This window comes from Triticum aestivum, chromosome 7B, assembly GCF_018294505.1.
Source record: "Triticum aestivum cultivar Chinese Spring chromosome 7B, IWGSC CS RefSeq v2.1, whole genome shotgun sequence".
NCBI classification, from domain to species: domain Eukaryota; kingdom Viridiplantae; phylum Streptophyta; class Magnoliopsida; order Poales; family Poaceae; genus Triticum; species Triticum aestivum.
In genome coordinates, this window is record NC_057813.1 from 571,129,874 (window position 1) to 571,152,360 (window position 22,487).

Genomic DNA, 22,487 nt, shown 5'->3' on the forward strand with positions numbered 1-22,487 from the left:
ATGCCCCAACTCAGCAGACCCCAACTGCAGCAAACAGTATGATTATGCTAGTTGACATAGCACCAGCTCTACGACGCAAAACCCCCATTCCAGCAAAGAGTACACCAAATCCAGTTGCCAAATCCCTTTTCGAACCAGAGAGAGCCCCAATTGCAGCAAATAGGACCCTGTTCCATTTCTTCCAGTTTAGAAGATGAAGCTTATATTGTTGTCAGGAACTTTGTGCGCATCTTTCCTTCATGGAAAGATTATACCGCAGACACAGAACAATTTCCAGTCTTCCTCCGCAACTTACGCATAAGTAATGTACTAATGTTATTCATGGCCATTACTGCATATGTTTCTGCTGACAAAAGACACAAGATTTCATTCTTTTAAATAGGCGAGGACCAAACTGGATTGTGAAGATGAGCAAGGGTTGGTTGCGCTTTTCAAGCACTCGTTGATGGAGTATTGTTCCTACCTGAGGCAAGCGCACTGCGATGGCAAGCCTGTAAACGAAATTTCTGTAAAGTCTCCGGTGCTACATTTATCCGACGGTGACTAGAATAATCTTGGTTACACATTGGTCTCGTCTGCAGCGTAAGGTACTGTCTATGATATCACATCACAATTTGAACTACATTTCTGCATTTGCCTTAATGTCTCACTTGTACGAAAACTGTTAGCAGAAGAACATTCATTCTCAAGGGACCACAGAATCTCGCAACTATACTGCACACTGCATTGCTCTTGTGAGTACCTCTTGCCCTGTATGACCATACTTACTTTCATAGCTGTTTGATTATGTAGCATCACTGCACATGTTAGCCTCGTAATCGTCCATTTGGTGGACATTATAAGATCTGTATGGACTCTTACATAAATTTAGAATCAACCCAATGCTTTTGAAGAGGTTTAGCTCTGCAGTCCTCTTGTAAGGACTGAACATCGTCTATCACTGTACTTACATTAACAGCTACTCCCTCCGTCCCATAATATAAGAACGTTCTGTACAGTACACCAGTGTTCAAAACACTCTTGTATTATGGGAAGAGGGATTGGTTCATTGTGTAGCATTCTGCATCTTATCTCCCTCGCCCACCATTTACTAAAAAAGATCAGATCTATATTTAATCTTACCAAAAAGTAGAATACACAGACAATGCCAGTGCAGAAGTGTAGCCCATTGCTCTTGTCAGTACATTTTGTCCTGTAACGCTTGTACTTCCAGGGATTGGTAGTTGATTATGTAGCATCAATCTACATCTTATCTTCATTATCCTCTATCCCTTCCAGTATTATCATATCTATAATTACTCTCTACAAAATGTAGAGTACAGGCAATGCTTATGAAGAAGATTTGTGCTGAAATTCTTGAGTTATCCTTCCCTTGACATCGAGAAGGGAATTATAAATCCGGTGTTAACTATTAATGTAAGTCAGTCCTTCTAAAGCCTTTATCCTCAACTGTTGTTTAATTTTCTCATACTGCCTTTCGTTTACTGCTGTTTAGTTTGTTGTTTCTACCAAAATGCATGTTCCAAGAACCGTAAGTTCTAAGTTTTACTTGTAAAACCAAATTCCTTATTCATACCATGCACATTACTCAATACTCCCTATATGTATGCTTGTTTTTGTGGATCTATAATCCAGTGTGTGGTGAAGCAGCCCACGTTTGCACCTTGTCATCTCCTGTTTTATCTTACTGATGTGGCTGATGATATGAACAACATGCCATGCACATTAACCAAAATAGATACAATGATTTTCTTTGCCCTTCATCTATGCTTGTTATGTTGACATGGTAATCCAGTAGTGTGGTGAAGCTCCCCGCATTATGAACAATGCCAAATTATGCTATTGATATTTTGAACTTACTCTTTATTTTCTAATTTGAAATTGTATGGAATTGACAACACAGTTATCATCTTTGTTTATACATGTGCAAAACATGTCATCTCTCTTCTTTGTTTCAGGGTGATATGCCTAATTGCATGCAAAAGTCTGCTGAAGGCTGTGACACAAACCCAACATATATTGCAGCAAAGAAGGCAAAACATCTTGAAGATAGCGAGACAACCCCAAAGTCTTGTCTTGATGCAGTGTTCAAGTTACTTGAGACTAGCAGTCAGACAAGCTCACAGAATTCGTTGTCTGAATCAGTTTGACTTCTTCAGTCCCAAGTTCTAGTAGAAAGGCAATCTGCAACTCAATTTCGACTTGAAGTCCTATCTCTAAGAAAGATTGCGGAGATCACCAATGAGAACCTCATCGCTAAACAGCTACACCTGGATGCCATGACCGACATGCTAGGCCGGTCTCACAGCCTTGCGCAGCCGCTTGCGTAGCAGTTCCCGTGCAAGGCTAACCTTTCTTGAACTGTCTTGGAAGTGGTCTTAGTTAGTATTATTTTGTTACGCTGCAATGGTGCCCAGTTTTTGTAATCTGCTTCTTCGTTGTGCTTTATGATCACTTGTGGTGAACTTCGAAGCCCAGTGGATGTAATATACCATAAATCCTTTATTGTATAGTGTAGGTTTATTCTTACTTACTATGTCATGATTTGTTTATTGTATAGAGTAGGTTTGTTCTTAATTCCTACTAGTTAGTGCCATCATTCGCTATCTAAAAAAATCTGATGTAGTCGACCGGGCCGAAACATTCGTCTCTAATGGGCCTAGTTTTTAGCAGGCCACAATTGGGCCGGCCTACATCTTTCTTGGGCCCGAATGATTGGGGCATTCACACTTTGTGCCAGGCCCACAACTTACACCGGCCTATATTTTAGTTGGGCCTTTTGTGGACCCAGCGCTTAGTTTGGCCCAGGTAGCGTTGGGCCATTAAGAGGCTGACTATTGTACTCGCCTGTTACGGCCCAGATGAAACCATGGGCCTTTAGCAGGCTGAAATGCATGTTGGGCCTCAATTTTCACTAGTTGTCGATGGGCCTTCAGCAGGCTGAAATGCAGACCGGGCCTTTTTGGGCCCAGTTATATCACGGGCCGTTACCAGGCCGAAACATATCTCGGGCCTTAGTTAGCCCACTGATATCATGGGCCTTTAAGAGGCCGAAAGCTTAGTACAGGCATCAACTGGCCGAATTATACGACAGGCCTTTAACAGGCCCAAAGTCACGTTGTGCTTAACTGTTGACACCTTTATCACGGGTCGTTAGTGGGCCCGATGTCCCGTCAAACCATATATGGCCCATGGGCAGCACAGGCCATTCCCAGGCAGAAAGTCACACCGGGCTGAAATGGGCCCATGTCTACATCGGGCCTCTAACAGGCTAAAAGTCACTGGGCAGTAATTGGGCCCAAATATTTGGCGAACAATTAACGGGCCAGATCTGGCTTCAGGCCGTAAATGGGGCTTTATTAAACAGGCCGTTATTGGGCTGGCCCACTAGTACTTGAGTAAGTACTACGGGCCTTTTCCTGGGCCAGCCTTTTTAACCTATATGGGCCTCTGTTGGGCAACGCCACGTGTCGACGTATCATAGGCATGTCTCCTCCAATGGACAGGTGACATCTGGCCCACTGACAAGCTGACAGGTGTTCCCTTCGGCCAATCAGAATTTTACACGTGGAAATTTCCCATTGGTCCCGGCTATTAACGGGTTATCGGATCCAAAACCGGACCCGATAGCTTAACGGCGTTCCGTTACGGTGGATGCCACGTGTCGGTCACCCTTAACGAAAGAACTTCTGTGACGCACGATTTATCGTCATGGAATTGGACACTTCCGTGATGATAATTTTGGTAATGTCATGGAACTCTTCTACGACAGCACATGTATGACTATCTTGATTCTGTCATAAAATCGTCATGGATGTACATGCATGACAAAAAACGCGACCTACTGTGCACACACGTATCATCACGGAAGTGTATTTTTTTGTAGTGATGGGAGATTCAGATCCATCATCCATCTCATTTACAGATGGTTCAACAAAATAGTGAAAATTAGAACCTCTATTCCTTAAGTAACTTCCTACAACCACTAACTTTCTGGGTCAGCCGGCATGTCGCCAAGCCATCAGCTGATGCATCCAGCTATGAGGATCACCTCCCAATCATGTTGTCCACTCCGGAATGCTGAATTGAGCAGCCCTGCGCCTCACCCTTTTGCTCTGCCATAGTTCCCTGGCTTCGGCGCCTGCCGTACTCTGCTCCAGAATTGATGTCGCCCTTCTACTGTTTTCCTTGCCGGTAGTCTTCACAACCTGGTTCATAACACTTTCCATGCATGCAACATCTGACCCTAATCATGGATGCATGCAATCTCATGTTAGACTTGCCGTGATTATTGCATAGGCGAAGCAGGTTCGTGGTCTCCTTCATCTATCTTCTAGGTGTGTGATTAGTTGATTTTTCTCTTTTCAATCTTGGAACAATGAAGGCACACAAAATATGAGCTCAGTTTCTGAGGTGAAAATTTGGTGATGTACTGCTTATGGCCATGTTGTTTGCCTCCCATTCAGGTAGTTATCTCTCCTTTAAATTAATCGTTCAGTTTAGCTCAGTTTGGATGTTTCTGAAACTCTCTGGTAGAGCAGTAAACTATTGTAGTGCTGAGATTTGCTTCCATTTCATTTGTCCCTTCTCAGTACATTTCTACAACCATATAATCTTGCCCCCGAGCATTTGTTTCCTTGAATCAATCAATATGATGGACCATTCATATTGGATGGAATGCTGAAGGAGAGAAATTGGTGCATATGCTCTACGAATCAGTAGATAACATTTAGAATAGAAAACATGCATGTCATTTATTTCCATTGTGCTTCTAATTATAGAATAATCTGATGCAACCATTGTATCCAAAACCTCTTCCTTTATTACTTATATATTATGAATTTGAGGCTTCAAGCTACACGTACAGACCCAATTTTGGTCTAATCAATCGTTTTCATGCATATTATGCATACATATGCCAGTTGTAGCAATGTGCATACCAGCATGTCTCATAAGGTCGATAAAAGTCCCGCGGCAATGCGCGGGGTATCTACTAGTTGCTATATATTTCTGAAAACTAATACTCCCTCTATCACCAAAGTAGTGATCTAAATGGGTCTTATATTAGTTTATAGAGGGAGTACTATTCTTTTCATTCCATCACACAGCAAGTCATCATATATGTGTGCTGAAATGCTAAAATGTGGTATGTATGTGCTAAAATGTTGAAGTATACATGTTGAAATGTTGTGTATATATGTGGAAATGTTGAAAAACACACGATGAAGTGTGAATTGGGTAAGATGACCGAGATGGGTATTCTTACCCGCGGGTATAACCCACAACCGGCCGGGTACGGGTATGAGAACAGTTTGAAACCTGAGGTGCGGGTACGGGTACAGGTACGGGTTTGGGTGAAAAATGTTGACACGAGCATGGATTTGGGCGACCATTACCCGCACCCGAACCTAGCCGGTGCCATGTTGAGATGGGTGTCGATCCAAGGCTATGTTAGAAAACTTGGCATCTCACATTGGGGAGATGGTAGAAGTTGAAACTGAACTTAATGGTGTAGGAAACTTCTTGAGAGTTAGGGTGAGAATTGATGTTCATGATCCCCTGACCAAGTATGTTACAATTACAAGGAATAATAAGAGGGATTTTCTTCTCATGTGGCTTATGAGAAGATTCCCAGGTTCTGCTCATCTGGAGTGTGACACTAGGGAACATCTGGAGAAAGACTTGAAGCGCGGAAGCTGGCTTGAAGCTACCCGGAACACATGGCATGAGACGTTTGTATTTGGTAGAGGAAGAGGATATGGTATGGGAGGCCGATTGGCAAGTCGCGAGTGTAAGGGCATTCTTGTCCCTCTGTAGTTTTGGTGATTGATGACAATGCCTTTGCGGACTAATCGTGTGTATTGAGCTTTTCAGATATATCACGACTAAACACAAGATGATTTGATGCCCCTCGGAGATTATAGTTGATGGCCTTTCTCTACGGTTTGGTTCGGTGGAGTTGAGTCGTAGGAAAGCCATACTATTAAGAGGGGGTCCACTTTGGAAAGGTTTGGGTGGAATCTCACGTACACATTCCCTTGTGCACCGCCTTTCCTCGAGCTCCTCGGAGTGTTCCTCCGTCTCACCTTGTCTCTGCGAAATGAAGGCCTCAGTCTTGCTCTTCTCAGGCTAGCGGCAGTACTGCTCTTTTGAGCGGTACTACCGCAGGAGCCCGCGGTAGTACCGGACTCCGGCATGGTAGTACCGTAGGCTCCCACGGTAGTACCGCTCTTCCGAGCGGTAGTACCGTGAGCTCTGGTCTGGCACCGCTCTCAAGAGGTGGTAGGCGCGGATGTAATTTTTTACATCCGCGCTCCCCACGGTAGTACCGTGCTGTGGCGCGGTAGTACCGTGGCACCAGGCCAGGTTCCGTAGCAGGAGCGGAGGTAGGGACGGATGTAATTTTTTACATCCGCAACCTTCACGGTAGTACCGCACCCTCGGTCGCGGTAGTTCCGTGTCGGATTTTTGCACGACATTTTCTCAGCGGAGGTAGTCACGGATGTAATTTTTTACATCTATGCCTACCAGGCCTCGCCCGTGTCTGCCTTGCGGAAGTACCGCATGGGGCCGCGGTAGTACCGCTCCTGCGGATCTACCGTGCCCTGTCGGTGCTCCTTTTGCCTGGTCTGGTCTTTGTCGTGCTCACGGTAGTACCGCGGTCCACCACGGTAGTACCGCATGCCTGTGCGGTAGTACCGCGCCTGTGGAGTGGTAGTTCCGTGGGCCGCGGGCTGAGTGGTGGGTAACGGTTGGAATTGTCCCCCCACTATAAAAGGGGGTCTTCTTCTCCAAGAAGACCCACCTCTTTCAACCCTAAACTCCATTGTTGCTCCAAGCTTCATTTTCGTCCGATCTCTCTCCCTAGCCAATCAAACTTGTTGATTTGCTCGGGATTGGGTGACAAGGCCCCGATCTACACTTCCACCAAGAGATATTCGATTCCCCCCACTAATCCCTAGCGGATCTTGTTACTCTTGGGTGCTTGAGCACCCTAGACGGTTGAGGTCACCTCGGAGCCATAGTCCATTGTGGTGAAGCTTCGTGGTGTCGTTGGGAGCCTCCAATTAAGTTGTGGAGATTGCCCCAACCTTGTTTGTAAAGGTTCGGTTGCCGCCTTCAAGGGCACCAATAGTGGAATCACGGCATCTCGCATTGTGTGAGGGCGTGAGGAGATTACGGTGGCCCTAGTGGCTTCTTGGGGAGCATTGTGCCTCCACACCGCTCTAACGAAGACGTACTTCCCCTTAAAAGGAAGGAACTTAAGTAACACATCCTCGTCTCCATTGGCTCCACTCTTGCTTATTTCGTGCCTTTACTTTTGCAAGCTTATTTGTATTGTTTCATTTGCTTGCTTATGTGCTAGTGGTCATTGCATTATATAGGTTGCTCACATAGTTGCATATCTAGACAACCTATTTGTTGCAAAGTTTAAATTGGTAAAGAAAAGCTTAAAATTATTAGTTGCCTATTCACCCCCTCCCCCTCTAGTCAACCATATCGATCCTTTCAATTGGTATCAGAGCCTCGTCTCTTCATTAAGGACTTTGCCGTCCGAAGAGTATGGTTGACACCACAGACGGTGCAGAGGAGCACTCCGCTGTGAATCCTATCTCGTCTACGGCCGATGGGGGAACCTCGATCTCCCATGAGGAATTCAATGTGGCTTTATACACATTGAAAAACTCCATGACGACCGAGGTTGAAAGCATGTTTACTAAATTTCTAGAAGGACTTAAACTGTCCACCTCGCCGATCAAAGTGGGTGATACCACTAACAAGGTGATGGATGCAACCTCCGACAAGGGGGAAGCTAACAGTGAAAAGGGTCCTTCTACGAGTGGTAGAAATGGCTCCGGCATCTTTGCCCATGTGGAACCTCCAACTTATGGTGGACCGATTCCCTCTACTCATTTAAATCATGCCGGTCCTCCTCCTAAGATTATGAAAAATGAGGATTTTGATTCTCGGGTTTATCGTTTCAAGCGTCATTTAAAACATGTGAATATTAATCTTTGGAGAATCATTGAAGAAGGTTTCTATCCACATGACCCAAGCAACTTCACCCCTCGAGAAGCCGTGGATAATCAATTCAATGAGAGTGCTCTCTTCATCATCCAAGATGCAATCCTTCCCGAAGATCTCCCTCACCTTCGAACTCATGCCATGGCTAAAGAAGCATGGCAATGTGTTGTGTCTCTCTATCGAGGAAGTCCTAGCATTCAACGCTCCAACTATGAAGTGGTGCAAGATGAAGCCGATGAGTTTGCAATGAAAGAAGATGAAGAACCTCGTGAGCTCTTTCGAAGAGTGACCAAACTCGCGGTCTCACTCCGAGATCATGGGAGCAAGGACATGGATGACAATTGGATCAAGCGCAAGTTCCTCAAGGCCATGATGCCCTATAACAAGGCCATGTCCTCCGTCATTCATCAAAGACCGGACTTCCACTCCATGACCTCAAGTGAAGTGTTGGATGAGTTCGTTGCAATGAGCATCTTGGACAAGACCGCCAACAATGCGGTGCTTCGTTCTCAAAGGGCAAAGAAGCCCAACCTTGCATTGAAATCCAAGGTTATTGTGGAAGAAGAGGAACAAGAGGAAGATGAGGAGAGCAACCCCGAAGACATGAAATATGATTATCATGAGCACATGGCTCTTGCCTCAAGACAATTTTGGAGCAAGAAGAATACAAGACCCAACTTCAACATGAACAACTCAAGTGGCTTCAAGGACAAGCAACGGGTTAGAACTTGTTTCAACTGTGGCAATGTGAGCCACTTCGTTGCGGATTGTCCCTACGAGAAGCGGGAAGACAATGGTGGCAAGTTCATCCGAAAAGACAAAGCCAAGTCCTTCCCCAACAAGAACAACTTCACCAAGAAGACTCCTACTCGTGGGTTGGTGGTTCAAGAAGAATACCGTGAGGATGACGATCATGATGAAGATAGTGAAGCAATGGCCATGGCATCCGTTGCCATTGCCACAACTCCCCGGGTGTCTCTCTTCGATTCACCCAACGAGAACATCACCGCCAAGTGCCTCATGGCTAAAGCCACTAACAAGGTAACCCCCAACATCAAAACCACCATTATTCCTAATCCTTCTTTGACAGTTGGCTTTGATGATGGTAAGGGGTCTAATGAGGAAGTAAATGAATTTGAGTCCTTCATGAGTAAGCTCAAGGGCAAATCCAAGAAGCACTTTGTTGCTCTCTTGGAACAACTTGGTGAAGCCAATGACATGATCGGGACTCACGAAGAAACCATATCTAAGATGGAAGGTCATAGTCGTGACTATGCCGATGAGATATCGGATCTCTCTAATGCTCTAGAGGAAGAGCGTGGGCATCGTTTGGCTCTTGAGGAGTCACAAAACGATGACCATGCCAAATTAAAGAAAGATCTTGATCATGCTCTTGTTGTGTCTCGTGTGCTAACTTCCGAGAAGGCTAAACTTGGGGTTGATCATGCTAGACTCAATGAGGAGTTTGATGTACTTGACAAGGCCCACAAGGTCTTGAAAGGTGCTCATGCAAACCTCAAGGAGTCTCATGCTCAACTCCAAGTTAAGCTAACCAAGGAAAAGGCCACATTTCCTCACATGGTCTTAATTGATAATGCAAATGCTACTAACCCGTGTTGTGAGCATGTGCATCTTGTGGAGGAGAATGCCAAGTTGAGGAAACAACTCGAGAAAGGTCTTGTGTCATGCATACAAGGTGAGAAGAACCTAAATGACCTTTTAAGCAATCAAAAGGAGTTTGTGGCCAAGGAGGGAGTTGGGTTCTCACCCAAGTCCAAGAACAAGAAGAAGAACGGGAAGAAGAATAACAAGACCAAATGACCTCCTCCGCTTAAGCAAACTTTTGTGAAGGAGGGAGAGGGTGCTCATCAGGAGAAGAAGAACAATGCGAAGAGTGGTGATGCCAAAAAGGGCAAAGCCATCTCTCCGAACAAAGCCGGCGACTTTAACCCTTCTTATGTGTAGTGTCGTGCTAGTGATGGGCATGTTTATGCTAAATTTGTTGGGTCTTCTTATGAGTACATTGAATGGTCTATTTGGGTTCCTAAGACCCTTGTTACTAACATCAAAGGACCCATTACTAAATGGGTACCTAAAACCAAGCATTGATCTCTTGTAGGTGTTTGCTTCCGGTGGGGGGTCATGGTTGCTCGATAGTGGAGCAATAAATCATATGACCGGGAGCAAGGACTTGGTGGTGGACGTGCAAAAGATCCCATCTATTCCCACCAATGTCGAGTGGGGTGATGCCTCACATTCTAAGGTATTGGGTCTTGGCAAGGTTGTCATTTCTCATGATCTGACGATCGAGAAAGTCATGCTTGTTGAGTCCCTTGCGTTCAATTTACTTTCCGTTTGTCAACTTGCACTCATGGGCTTTGCCACCTTCTTTGATGTTGATACCGTGGCCCTCTTGTGGAGCAAGATTCTTAAAGTAGCCTTTGTTGGGCATGTCGAGAATGGTCTCTATGTGATTAACTTTTCGGAGCAACCCACTAAGACTGCGACATGCCTAATGGCTAAAGTTGATGTGGGATGGCTTTGGCATCGCCGTTTAGCCCATGTCAATATGAGATCTTTGCAAAGTCTTCTCAAGGGGGACCATGTCCATGGACTAACAAATGTTAGTTTTGCCAAAGATCGTGCTTGCAGTGCTTGTATCGAAGGAAAGCTTCATGAGACGGCTCACCCTCCCACGACTATCATCTACTCGAAGAGACCCTTGGAGCTCCTTCACATGGACCTCTTTGGGCCTCCATCCTTTGATAGTCTTGGGGGAAGAAAGTATTGCTTGGTGATTGTGGATGATTTTTTAAGATACACTTGGGTATATTTCTTCAACAGGAAGAGTGAAACCTAACAAACCGTCATCGACTTTGCTAATGAAGCTCAACGACAACATGATGCAAAGATCTTGACAATAAGAAGTGACAACGGCACCAAGTTCAAGAACTACACCTTGGATGAGTTCCTTAGTGATGACGGGATCAAGCATCAATATTCAGCTCCATACACCCCTCAACAAAATGGTGTTGCGGAGAGGAAGAACTGGACATTGATGGATGCGGCAAGGACCATGATGGCGGAGTTCAAGTCTCCATACAACTTTTGGGCCGAAGCCATCAACACCGCGTGTCATGCATCAAATTGGCTCTATCTCCGCAAAGGCTTGACCAAGACTCCTTATGAAATCCTCACCGGTAACAAGCCCAATCTCAAGTACTTCCGGGTGTTCGGGTGTAAGTGTTTCATTCTCAAAAAGGGTGTTCGTTTGTCTAAATTTGAGGCTAGAGCTTATGAGGGCATATTTGTTGGTTATGCTACAAACTCTCATGCTTACTGTGTCCTCAACAAGTCCACTGGACTCATTGAGGAGACGTGTAACATGGAGTTTGACGAAAATAACGGCTCCCAAGTGGAGCAAAGTGGTACTTGTGATGTAGGTGATGAAATTCCTCCCCAAGCCATAAGAAGAATGGGTATTGGTCATATTCTACCCATTGAGGAACCCCTTGTGGCCGAAGGAGAAGGACAATGCTCCACTCAAGTGGAGCCATCACCTCCCCAAGACTCACACGCTTCCGAACAACAAAGTGAAGGCCCTCAACCTCATGAACAAGACCAAGGGCAAGATCAAACTCAAGATGGTGATGATCCACCAAATGATGCCCAAGGTCAAGTTCTCCCCCTCGAGCAAGTTCAAGATCAAGAGCAAGCTCAAGATCTCAGACAAGCTCAAGACGGCACTCAAGATAATCAAGTTGATCCTCCTCCTTCCACATCCGAGGAGGAATTAGAGCGTCGTGCCGCGAAAATTGCTTCCAAGATCACCACCAAAGGCCATCTCATGGAGAATGTGGTTGGAAGCCTAAGAAAGGGGGGTAAGCACTCATAGACAATTAGCAAACTATTGTGAACATCACGCGTTTGTCTCTTGTGTTGAACCCCAAAAGGTCTATGAGGCGCTCGAAGATTCGGATTGGCTCAATGCCATGCATGAAGAACTCAACAACTTCGAGTACAACAAGGTGTGGAGGTTGGTGCCAAGGCCATCGGGGAACCATAACGTCATTGGAACCAAGTGGATTTTCAAGAACAAGCAAGATGCTCATGGGAACATCATTCGCAACAAGGCAAGATTGGCAGCACAAGGCTACTCCCAAGTCGAGGGTATCGACTACAGTGAAACCTTTGCTCCTGTTGCTCGCCTTGAATCCATTCGTTTGTTGATTGCTTATGCTTCCCATCACAACTTTAAGTTGCAACAAATGGATGTGAAAAGTGTTTTTCTTAATGGTCCTATTAATGAGTTGGTCTATGTCAAACAACCCCCCGGATTCGAGGATCCCTACTTCCCGGATCATGTGTATCAACTCGATAAGGCACTCTATGGCCTTAAACAAGCCCCACGTGCGTGGTATGACCACCTTACCGAGTTGTTACAAGATCGTGGATCTAAGGTAGGGAAAATCGATCCCACTCTTTTTACTAAGAAGGTCAAAGGGGAGTTGTTTGTATGCCAACTATATGTTGATGATATTATCTTTGGTTCCCCTAACAAAGCTTTCAATGAAGAATTTGCCGCTCTCATGACCTCTAAGTTCAAGATGTCTTCGATGGGAGAGTTGAAGTTCTTCCTTGGTTTTGATATCAAACAAAGAAGAGAAGGTACCTTCATCAACCAAGCCAAATATACTCAAGACATGCTAAAAAGATTCAAGCTAAGTGATGTCAAGCCGGCTTCTACTCCAATGCCTACCAAGTGCCAACTTGACATTGATCCCAATGGTAAAGCGGTGGACCAAAAGGTATATCGCTCTATGATTGGATCCTTGCTTTACCTTTGTGCATCTAGACCGGATATCATGTTGAGTGTGGGAATGTGTGCATGGTTTCAAGCCGCACCAAAGGAAAGCCACTTTGTGGCGGTCAAGCGAATCTTTTGATATTTGGCTCATACCCCAAACTTTGGCCTATGGTACCCAAGAGGAGCAAACTTCAAGCTTGAAGGATTTATGGATTCCGATTGGGCGGGAGACAAAGTGGATAGGAAGTCCACTTTCGGAGGGTGCCAATTTCTTGGTTGCTCTTTGGTGAGTTGGTCTTCCAAGAAGCAAAGTTGTGTGTCTCTCTCGTCCACCGAAGCAGAATATGTGGCGGCCGATAGTTGTTGTGCACAACTCTTATGGATGAGGCAAACTTTAAAGGAATACGGTGTCATTTGTGACAAAGTGCCTCTTTGGTGTGACAATGAAAGTGCCATCAAGATTTCTCTCAACCCGGTGCAACATTTCAAGACGAAGCATATTGAGATTTGGTATCACTTTATCCGGGATCACATTAGGCGAGGGGAGATCGAGCTCAAGTATGTCAACACTCATGATAACCTTGCAGATATTTTCACGAAGCCCTTGGATGAAGCAAGATTTCGCGAGTTAAGGCATGAGCTAAATATCATTGATTCGAGCAATGTGACTTGAGCCCGTGCACACCCCTCCTCACTCTACTTGTTGTCTAGTCTAGGTGTAGGCATGGACATAGGGGGGGTGTTGTTCTCTCAATGAACTCTTCCTCCCCCCCCCCATTATGCATATATGAATCAACTCTTTCACATTAGCCATCTTCGATGGTACTTGTGCTTCAAAGACGAGTTTTGGTCATGGACCCAAGAATAATTCTTCGCGGTGCCATACCAATTGACTCAAATATAGGTGGCTCCGGCCACCGCCCTTCCTTGGAGAAGTTGTTTTCTCTCTCGTGTTGGTTGGTGTTTCCCCGATGGGTGTTTTGCTTTTGTTCTCCTTCTTCTCTCTTGCGTCCTAGCTCTTTCTTGGTTTATGGTACTACCGTGGTGCGCCACGGTACTACCGCAGGAGTTGGTGGGTCTCTCCAAGTGCGTGGCCCTCCAGGGGCACGGTACTACCGCTACTTCCGCGGCAGAAATTTTTTACTACCGCTGAACGAGCGGTACTTCCGCCCGGGCGGTACTACCGCAATGACCCGCGGTACTTCCGTGCCCACGCGAGCAGGTGGGGGTTAAGAGCGGGACAGGGGGAGTTCTAACTCCCCCATACCCATTCATCTCTATTCCCCACCCCATCTCTCTCTCTCCTGACCAAGAACGGCGCCGGAGGCCTTCGCCGGATCTCTGTCTTCGGCCGCTCTCCTCAGATTCCGACCGGTGGGATCGCTCCCTACCTCGCCCTCTTGCCACGGACCCAGGGTTTTCCCCAAGTACCTCTTGTTTTTGTCCTTTCGTGTGTTCCTAGGTTTTGGGGAGATGCATGTGGTGTTCTTGAGATTTTTTGCTAAATATGTGCAAGTGGGATTCGTTGTAGAGTGGTAGAGTAGTTGCATGCTCTTTGGATAGTCAAAATAGTTCCGTTTGATCAACAGTAATACCGAAGTTGTCGTGCGGAGGTTCTAGATCCAGATCCGTGTCCTCAGTGGCGGTTTCTCATTCCGTGCGGTACTACCGCTCCTCCTGGAGCGGTAATACCGCAGCCTCTTCTGGATCTCATACTCCGCGGTACTTCCGCACCTTGGTGCGGTACTACCGCTGGGCGTCCAGAAGTAAAAAATTACTTCCGCCCCACGCGCGGTACTACCGTGCTTCCCCGGCACGGTACTTCCGCGGTTGGCGCAGATGTAATTTTTTACATCCGGAACCCCGCCCGGTACTACCGTAGATCATCCTACGCCTTTTTGTCTTTTGTCCAAGTCGCTTGTGTTTGTGTTTTCTTTCGTTTGTTTTTGATTTGTTTTGTTCCCGTGCGTGTCTTTGTGTATTTGTGTCTAGATGGTGGCTCTGATTTCCTTCGTCGCTCGAATCCCAGCCATGACACAGGGTCCAAGCGTCTGCGCAACCCAGATGATGTTCTAGAGGGGTCTTCTGCTGCTCCCCAACGCAGGACCAAGCACACCGCTAGCAAACAGAAGGAGCCCGTCTTGGGCATGGATGAGATGCCCCAGGCAGAATTTTTCATTCGAAGAAAGATCAATCCATATGTGTCTCCCCGGTCTAGCACGCGAGGCAATGAACTCTTCTGGAACAAGCAGCAGAATCTGATCTATATGGATGTGATCAAGGCCAAGCAGAATCACTATGTTGAAGTTCACTGGATTGACATGATTCACATGAGGCAGGAGAAGCACCATGGGTACTTTGGAGAGGCCTTGGATCTTGTGGAGCAGTTCGGCATTGAACACATTCTCACCTTCCACAAGGACTTTGATCCAGAGATCATTGCACAGTTCTTTGCTTCGGTCCACTTCGGCATCAATGAAGAGAGGACCATGACTTGGATGACCAATGGTCGACAGTTGTCTGCTACCTGGAAGGAGTTCATGGAGTTTCTCCTTGTTCCCGATGAAGGACTCGACACGACAGTTGGAGTTCGCCCTCACGCCAACGCTGACTCTGCCAACAAGAACAAGCTCATGCCATACCTTGTTGAGAAGACGCTTCCTAACAAGAAGAAGGCATGGGTGCTCAACCACTTCCTTGACATCATGCATAGGCTCTTCCGAAACACGCTCTTCCCGCGCATTGGTGACATGGGACAGGTGCATGCTTATCTCGTTGACATGATGCTTCTTTGTGAGGAGGCCCGTCAGGCTCAGACTCAGCCACTTGATGTCTCACATATCATGTGGTGTGAGCTTCAGTTCGCCGTGTTCAACCGTAAGGTCCCCATATATGGGCCTTATCTGTTTTACCTGATCTCCAAGACGTGGGAGAAGCTCCTTCCCAATGAGGTGTTTGAAGCTCCAGTCTGGATTCGTCATGAGCCCATCAAGCTTCGCATCAAGCCCCAATAGGCTAACACCACCACTGCTGCAGAGGCTGCCAAGATGGCTGTGGATGAGGAGGAGATTGAGGAGGAAGACGCTGCTGAGGATCGTTCTGCGTTCATGCCTCCCTCTGCTGAGCCTTCTTGGGCAAAGAAGCTGAAGAACAAGGTGAAGAGGCTGTTCTGCTTGCAGGTTCAGGGGCAGTACAAGGCCCATGTTTCTCAGAAGGAGAGTCACCGTCGCGACATCAGGATCTTGAGGGCTTGCGGGGAGGACGTGGCCAGCGGCTCTGAGAAGCACATCACCCTAGAGACCGGCTGGATGGCGAAACAGAGCTACCATTGGACCAATTCAGAGGAGGAGTATGTTCCTACTGCGGAGTCTGGCGACAATGAGTCGTTTTCCGCCTGAGCTACCACCTGTGTTGTAGGTGACCTCTCTGCCTTTTTGGTGTCTCGATGCCAAAGGGGGAGAGAGTTTAGGATTTGCGTGTGTGTCGTGTGTTTCGTCGTTTGCTTTGCTTTCTGTTATTGAACCTGCTTGCTTCGGTTTGGTTGTGCTCGTGAGACTTAGTCTATCATATGGTGTAAGACATATGCACTCTCTAGTTATCTCCTTATTGAGCTTGTGCTATATCATGCTATTCATGTTATGCTCATATCATCTATCTTGTTTAGTGTCAGCCTTACCATTGCAAGATATGCTCTGTTTCTAAAATATAGGGGGAGTGGTGATCCTAGTATTCGTGTCGTGCAGTCCAAAGCCCTTTACCCTCTAGCACGAATCTAGGGGGAGCTCATCTATATTTTAGAAGTTGTGAGGTTTGCCTGTGCTATATTCATTTCATTTGTGCAAATCCCGTATTGTCATCAATCCACCAAAAAGGGGGAGATTGTAAGGGCATTCTTGTCCCTCTATAGTTTTGGTGATTGATGACAATGCCTTTGCGGACTAATTGTGTGTATTGAGCTTTTCAGATATATCACGACTAAACACAAGATGATTTGATGCCCCTCGGAGATTATAGTTGACGGCCTTTCTCTACGGTTTGGTTCGGTGGAGTTGAGTCGTAGGAAAGCCGTACTATTAAGAGGGGGTCCGCTTTAGAAAGGTTTGGGTGGAATCTCACGTACACATTCCCTCTTGCACCGCCTTTCCTCGAGCTCCTCGGAGTGTTCCTCCGTCTCACCTTGTCTCTGCGAAATGAAGGCCTCAGTCTTGCTCTTCTCAGGCTAGCGGTAGTACTGCTCTTTTGAGCGGTACTACCGCAGGAGCCCGCGGTAGTACCGGGCTCCGGCACGGTAGTACCTTAGGCTCCCACGGTAGTACCGCTCTTCCAAGCGGTAGTACCGTGAGCTCTGGTCTGGCACCGCTCTCAAACGGTGGTAGGCGCGGATGTAACTTTTTACATCCGCGCTCCCCACGATAGTACCATGCTGCGGCGCGATAGTACCATGGCACCAGGCCAGGTTCCGTAGCAGGAGCGGAGGTAGGGGCGGATGTAATTTTTTACATCCGCACCCTTCACGGTGGTACCGCACCCTCGGTCGCGGTAGTTCCGTGTCGGATTTTTGCACGACATTTTCTCAGCGGAGGTAGTCACGGATGTAATTTTTTAAATATGTGCCTACCGGGCCTGGCCCGTGTCTGCCTTGCGGAAGTACTGCAAGAGGCCGCGGTAGTACCGCTCCTGCGGATCTACCGCGCCCTGTCGGTGCTCCTTTTGCCTGGTCTGGTCTCTGTCGTGCTCGCGGTAGTACCGCGGTCCACCACGGTAGTACCGCATGCCAGTGCGGTAGTACCGCGCCTGTGGAGTGGTAGTTCCGTGGGGCGCGGGCTGAGTGGTGGGTAACGGTTGGAATTGTCCCCCCACTATAAAAGGGAGTCTTCTTCTTCAAGAAGACCCACCTCTTTCAACCCTAAACTCCATTGTTGCTCCAAGCTTCATTTTCGGCCGATCTCTCTCCCTAGCCAATCAAACTTGTTGATTTGCTCGGGATTGGGTGACAAGGCCCCGATCTACACTTCCACCAAGAGATATTCGATTCCCCCCACTAATCCCTAGCGGATCTTGTTACTCTTGGGTGCTTGAGCACCCTAGACAATTGAGGTCACCTCGGAGCCATAGTCCATTGTGGTGAAGCTTCATGGTGTCGTTGGGAGCCTCCAATTAAGTTGTGGAGATTGCCCCAACCTTGTTTGTAAAGGTTCGGTTGCCGCCTTCAAGGGCACCAATAGTGGAATCACGGCATCTCACATTGTGTGAGGGCGTGAGGAGATTACGGTGTCCCTAGTGGCTTCTTGGGGAGCATTGTGCCTTCACACCGCTCTAACGGAGACGTACTTCCCCTTAAAAGGAAGGAACTTCGGTAACACATCCTCGTCTCCGTCGGCTCCACTCTTGGTTATTTCGTGCCTTTACTTTTGCAAGCTTATTTGTATTGTTTCCTTTGCTTGCTTATGTGTTAGTGGTCATTGCATCATATAGGTTGCTCACATAGTTGCATATCTAGACAACCTATTTGTTGCAAAGTTTAAATTGGTAAAGAAAAGCTTAAAATTGTTAGTTGTCTATTCACCCCCCCCCTCTTTAGTCAACCATATCGATCATTTCAATTGGTATCAGAGCATCGTCTCTTCATTAAGGACTTTGCCGTCCGAAGAGTATGGTTGACACCACAGACGGTGCGGAGGAGCACTCTAGTGTGAATCCTATCTCGTCTACGGCCGATGGGGGAACCTCGGTCTCCCGTGAGGAATTCAATGTGGCTTTAGACACATTGAAAAACTACATGATGACCGAGGTTGAAAGCATGTTTACTAAATTTCTAGAAGGACTTAAACTGTCCACCTCGCCGATGAAAGTGGGTGATCCCACTAACAAGGTGATGGATGCAACCTCCGACAAGGGGGAAGCTAACAGTGAAAAGGGTCCTTCTACGAGTGGTAGAAATGGCTCCGGCATCTTTGCCCACGTGGAACCTCCAACTTATGGTGGACCGATTCCCTCTACTCATTTAAATCATGCCGGTCCTCCTCCTAAGATTGTGAAAAATGAGGATTTTGATTCTCGGGTTTATCGTTTCAAGCGCCATTTAAAACATGTGAATACTAATATTTGGAGAATCATTGAAGAAGGTTTCTATCCGCATTACCCAAGCAACTTCACCCCTCGAGAAGCCGTGGATAATCAATTCAATGAGAGTGCTATCTTCATCATCCAAGATGCAATCCTTCCCGAAGATCTCCCTCACCTTCGACATCAATCCTTCCCGAGGAGACGGGCGTGTGGGCGAGATGGCAAATGCCCACACACCAGCCCTTGTGTATTAGTGAAAGTGGCGTGTGGACGAACTGCTGAAGCCCACACACCGGCCCCTCCGCGTGCTGAAACGGCCGTGTGAGCGACCGGGTAAATGCCCACACATCAGCCCAGTCCTACGTGGCACTAGAAACATACCAAGATTCGTGCGCTCACAAATGGACGCGGATCCACGCGTGCGGGCGAGATGCAAACGCCCACACGTGTGAGCGTTAGTGTTTTTGTAAATTTGAGAAGAGGACCCAAGCATTAAATCTTGACGAGATCCCATCATTTGAGAAAACACCCTGCACAATGTACGGAAGTGGCATCGTTGGATAACTCGATCACCGTCCAAGTAGCACCCTAACGAGTACGGGTGTGAGGGAGAAGAGAGTTGTGGGGATCAATTCTTTCTTTTTCTTTTTATAACTACTTACTACTCCTAATATGGATCGGAGAAAACGATTGACTTTTAAAATGAAGGGTGTGCACACTAAGAAAATTGACGATGGGTCTTGAAAAACAGCTAATTTTACATGGTAAAAATTATGGCACATGCTACAAATAAACCGGATGATTTCTCTAGGAAATCATCCGCCTAGCCAGCCGTCTCGGATTAGCGTGCTGGTGGCCGTTCGATGCAGCAAAGCCACAGCAGGAGACCAGCTTCAACGTAGCGCTGCTGGCACCTGTCAAAGCTTCACTGTAGCACAGCACGGCCCGGCAATAACTCCAATGCAGCCCCGACAAGCTGACAACGTCCGGCGAAGCTCCATTGCAGCCCCGACGGAGCTCCAACGAAGCACTGACGTCGTTCGGCGAAGCTCCATTGCAGCCCGGACGGAGCTCCAACGTAGCACCGATGTAGTCCGGCGAAGCTCCATTGCAACTCCGGCAGAGCTCCAACGTAGCATCGACGGCGTCCGGCGAACTCCATTGCAGCTCCAACGAAGTTCCATTGCAACTCCGGCGAAGTTCCATTGTAGCGCCGGCTCTGCTTCCGTCGGAGTTGAAAGAGTTGCCTCGACGCACGCTCCAACGAGCCGCATGACTACCCTGATAGTACCAGTTGTGTTGTGCAATAAGCAGCAGCAGCAGCAGATGTGCTCACCGCAGCCTCCTCCACTGGTAGCACCGGTGGCGTTGCAACGCAGCACCGCCGTGTGACGACGGCCGGAGTTGAGGGAGATGACACGTCGCAGCAATGGTGGTGCTGCAAAAAAACATGGATTTAAGCGTGGAGTGGCAATGGCGAGCAGGAACCTTACAGCGGTGCTGGCCGGAGTCGCCCTCCCCCTGACCTTGCTGTCACCTTGCCGTTTGTTTGTGTTACTGGTTGAGATTCTGGCCTGCTTGCGTTAATGGCAGCTACTGGCCATGGCGTGAACGCAGCAGCAGGGTGGCTGCTCTGGCGGTAAGTTTGCGTTCCCAACTGTGCTGGTTGGTGGTGCTCGCCATGGGGTCAATGGCCTCTTCTCTGCTGTAACTAATGAGGACGATAGGGGGAAAAAGGAGAGAACGTGTGGAGAAGAGAGCTTGCGAGAAGATAAGGCTGGGATGGAGCGGTGGGTGAGGACACGTGGTGTGCAGAGGACACGGTTTATGAAAGGAAGAAATCATCCAGATGAATCCAAACGTTTTCCAAAAATTATTTCTAAAAGTTACGCGGCCCGATCAGAGGGAGCATAAAATTGCACGATACTAATCCATGCAAACAATCTATAACTTCCATCAAGAAATAAACTTTCCCCCTGAAAATAAATCAGAGAATTAAAATAAGGCCTCGAGATGCCACTACTCGAAATAAATCCCTTTAATTCGAGATCAACAAACACACCTAAGAGTCAGAGACTAATGATCTTAAAAAGAAATTAAGTCTAATCTTGATAGTACACATTAATATTACGATCCAGCATACAACTCCTCTCGCTGAACTTCGCCAAAACAAAGATAAGGAGAAAAAAGCCACAAAGCAGCTCCCCGCTTCCGTCCGCTCATGAATCGTAGTTGTAGAGATAATCGATCTCGTCCTCGTCGAGGTACGTCTTGCTGATCTTGCCGTGCTTGAAGTTGCGGCCCGGGCCCCCCTTGGACGACGCCTTCCCGGCCCCCGAACGCGCCGGCGCCGGCTGAGCCTGCGCCTGCCTCTGCGCGACGGCCCCGTACCTGGACGGCGGCGGCGACGACGGCCACCATCCCGGCGAGTACCCGTACCGCGCGGCCGGCTGCGGCGGAGGCGCCTCCTCCTCCTCGTCGAGCGCGCGGAGGGCCTTCCTGCAGAGCGCGTCGAGCGCGCGGCTGCCGCCCGGCTTGGAGTGGTTGGTCGGCCTCCGCGACGCCCGGACGTACCCGCCGTTGGCCACCACCACGGCCTGCCCGTCGGCGTCCACGACGTGCGCCGCGCGGCGCTTGCCATCCGGGTCGACCAGATCGCGGTCGTACACGCGCACCCACCCTCGCTGCCTCCCCTCGCGCCGCATCTTGGCTCGTTTCCTTGGTCTGCTTCTGCGGTTCTGCGCGCCGAGCCGGAGCCGCCGGTGGCAGATTTATACGGCACGGGCGGGTCGGTCTCCCCTTCCTTGGCGGCCACGGGTTCGTGTTGGTCGTCGGTTCGTGTCGTGGTCGGCAACTTGGGATCCAAGTTTCCGATGGGCCGAGTACAGTTCGCTATTTGTTCTGGCCTTTTTTTTTCGGAGACTATTGTTGTGGCCTAACCTCAAAGTACACAGAACACACACGAGTGCGCCTATTCTTGTGGCCTTAACCCATTTTTTTACATTTTTTTAGCATCCTTCAAAGTTTCTACATACTGGTCGGACATACTGACGGGCCATTAATAAATATTTCTTGTAAACTAATATAAGACGGCTATATAAGTTTACCGAGGGAGGGAGGTACTATATAATTTTATTTTCTATAAAAATAAATAATATGTAGGTTGGGTACAAGTTTTAAAAATATTTTTAGAAATAAATTCATAAGTAATTTTTTATATTAAAAATAGACGTTCATGATTTCGGAGATAAATGTTGACATGCTTAAAAAGGAAGTATTTATGTATGTCGGAAGAAATATTTATTTTTTCCAAGACAAAAGGTTCACTTGTATATAAAAATGAACGTCCATAACTTCAACAACAAATATTCACATACTTAAAAATATTCATATACTTATGAAAGAGATTCATCCTTTTTCTAGAAATAAAATAAATAAGAAAGAAAAAAGTTTAAAAATGAAAGGAAAAGGGAAAAAGACGAGATTATTTGAAAAGTATAAACAACACAAAAAACAAACAGAAATAATAAAAATGAGAAACTCGAACCATGGGCCATGCATGTGCCAAACCCATATACCAGTGTTTAAC

General features: G+C 47.3%; 1 protein-coding gene across 1 annotated transcript; it reads right to left on the bottom strand.

The window, feature by feature from the left end:
- Positions 1 to 20,912: 20,912 nt before the first annotated feature.
- LOC123162369 (uncharacterized) lies at positions 20,913 to 21,655 on the bottom strand. Its single transcript, XM_044580158.1, has one exon. The coding sequence runs from the start codon at positions 21,601 to 21,603 to the stop codon at positions 21,118 to 21,120; it is 486 nt and encodes a 161-aa protein (XP_044436093.1). The 5' UTR covers positions 21,604 to 21,655; the 3' UTR covers positions 20,913 to 21,117.
- Between the last annotated feature and the right edge of the window lie 832 nt (positions 21,656 to 22,487).

Bases quoted from the DNA above. Each gene is read 5' to 3' on its own strand.
- LOC123162369 (XM_044580158.1), bottom strand. From the start codon at position 21,603: ATGCGGCGCGAGGGGAGGCAGCGAGGGTGGGTGCGCGTGTACGACCGC.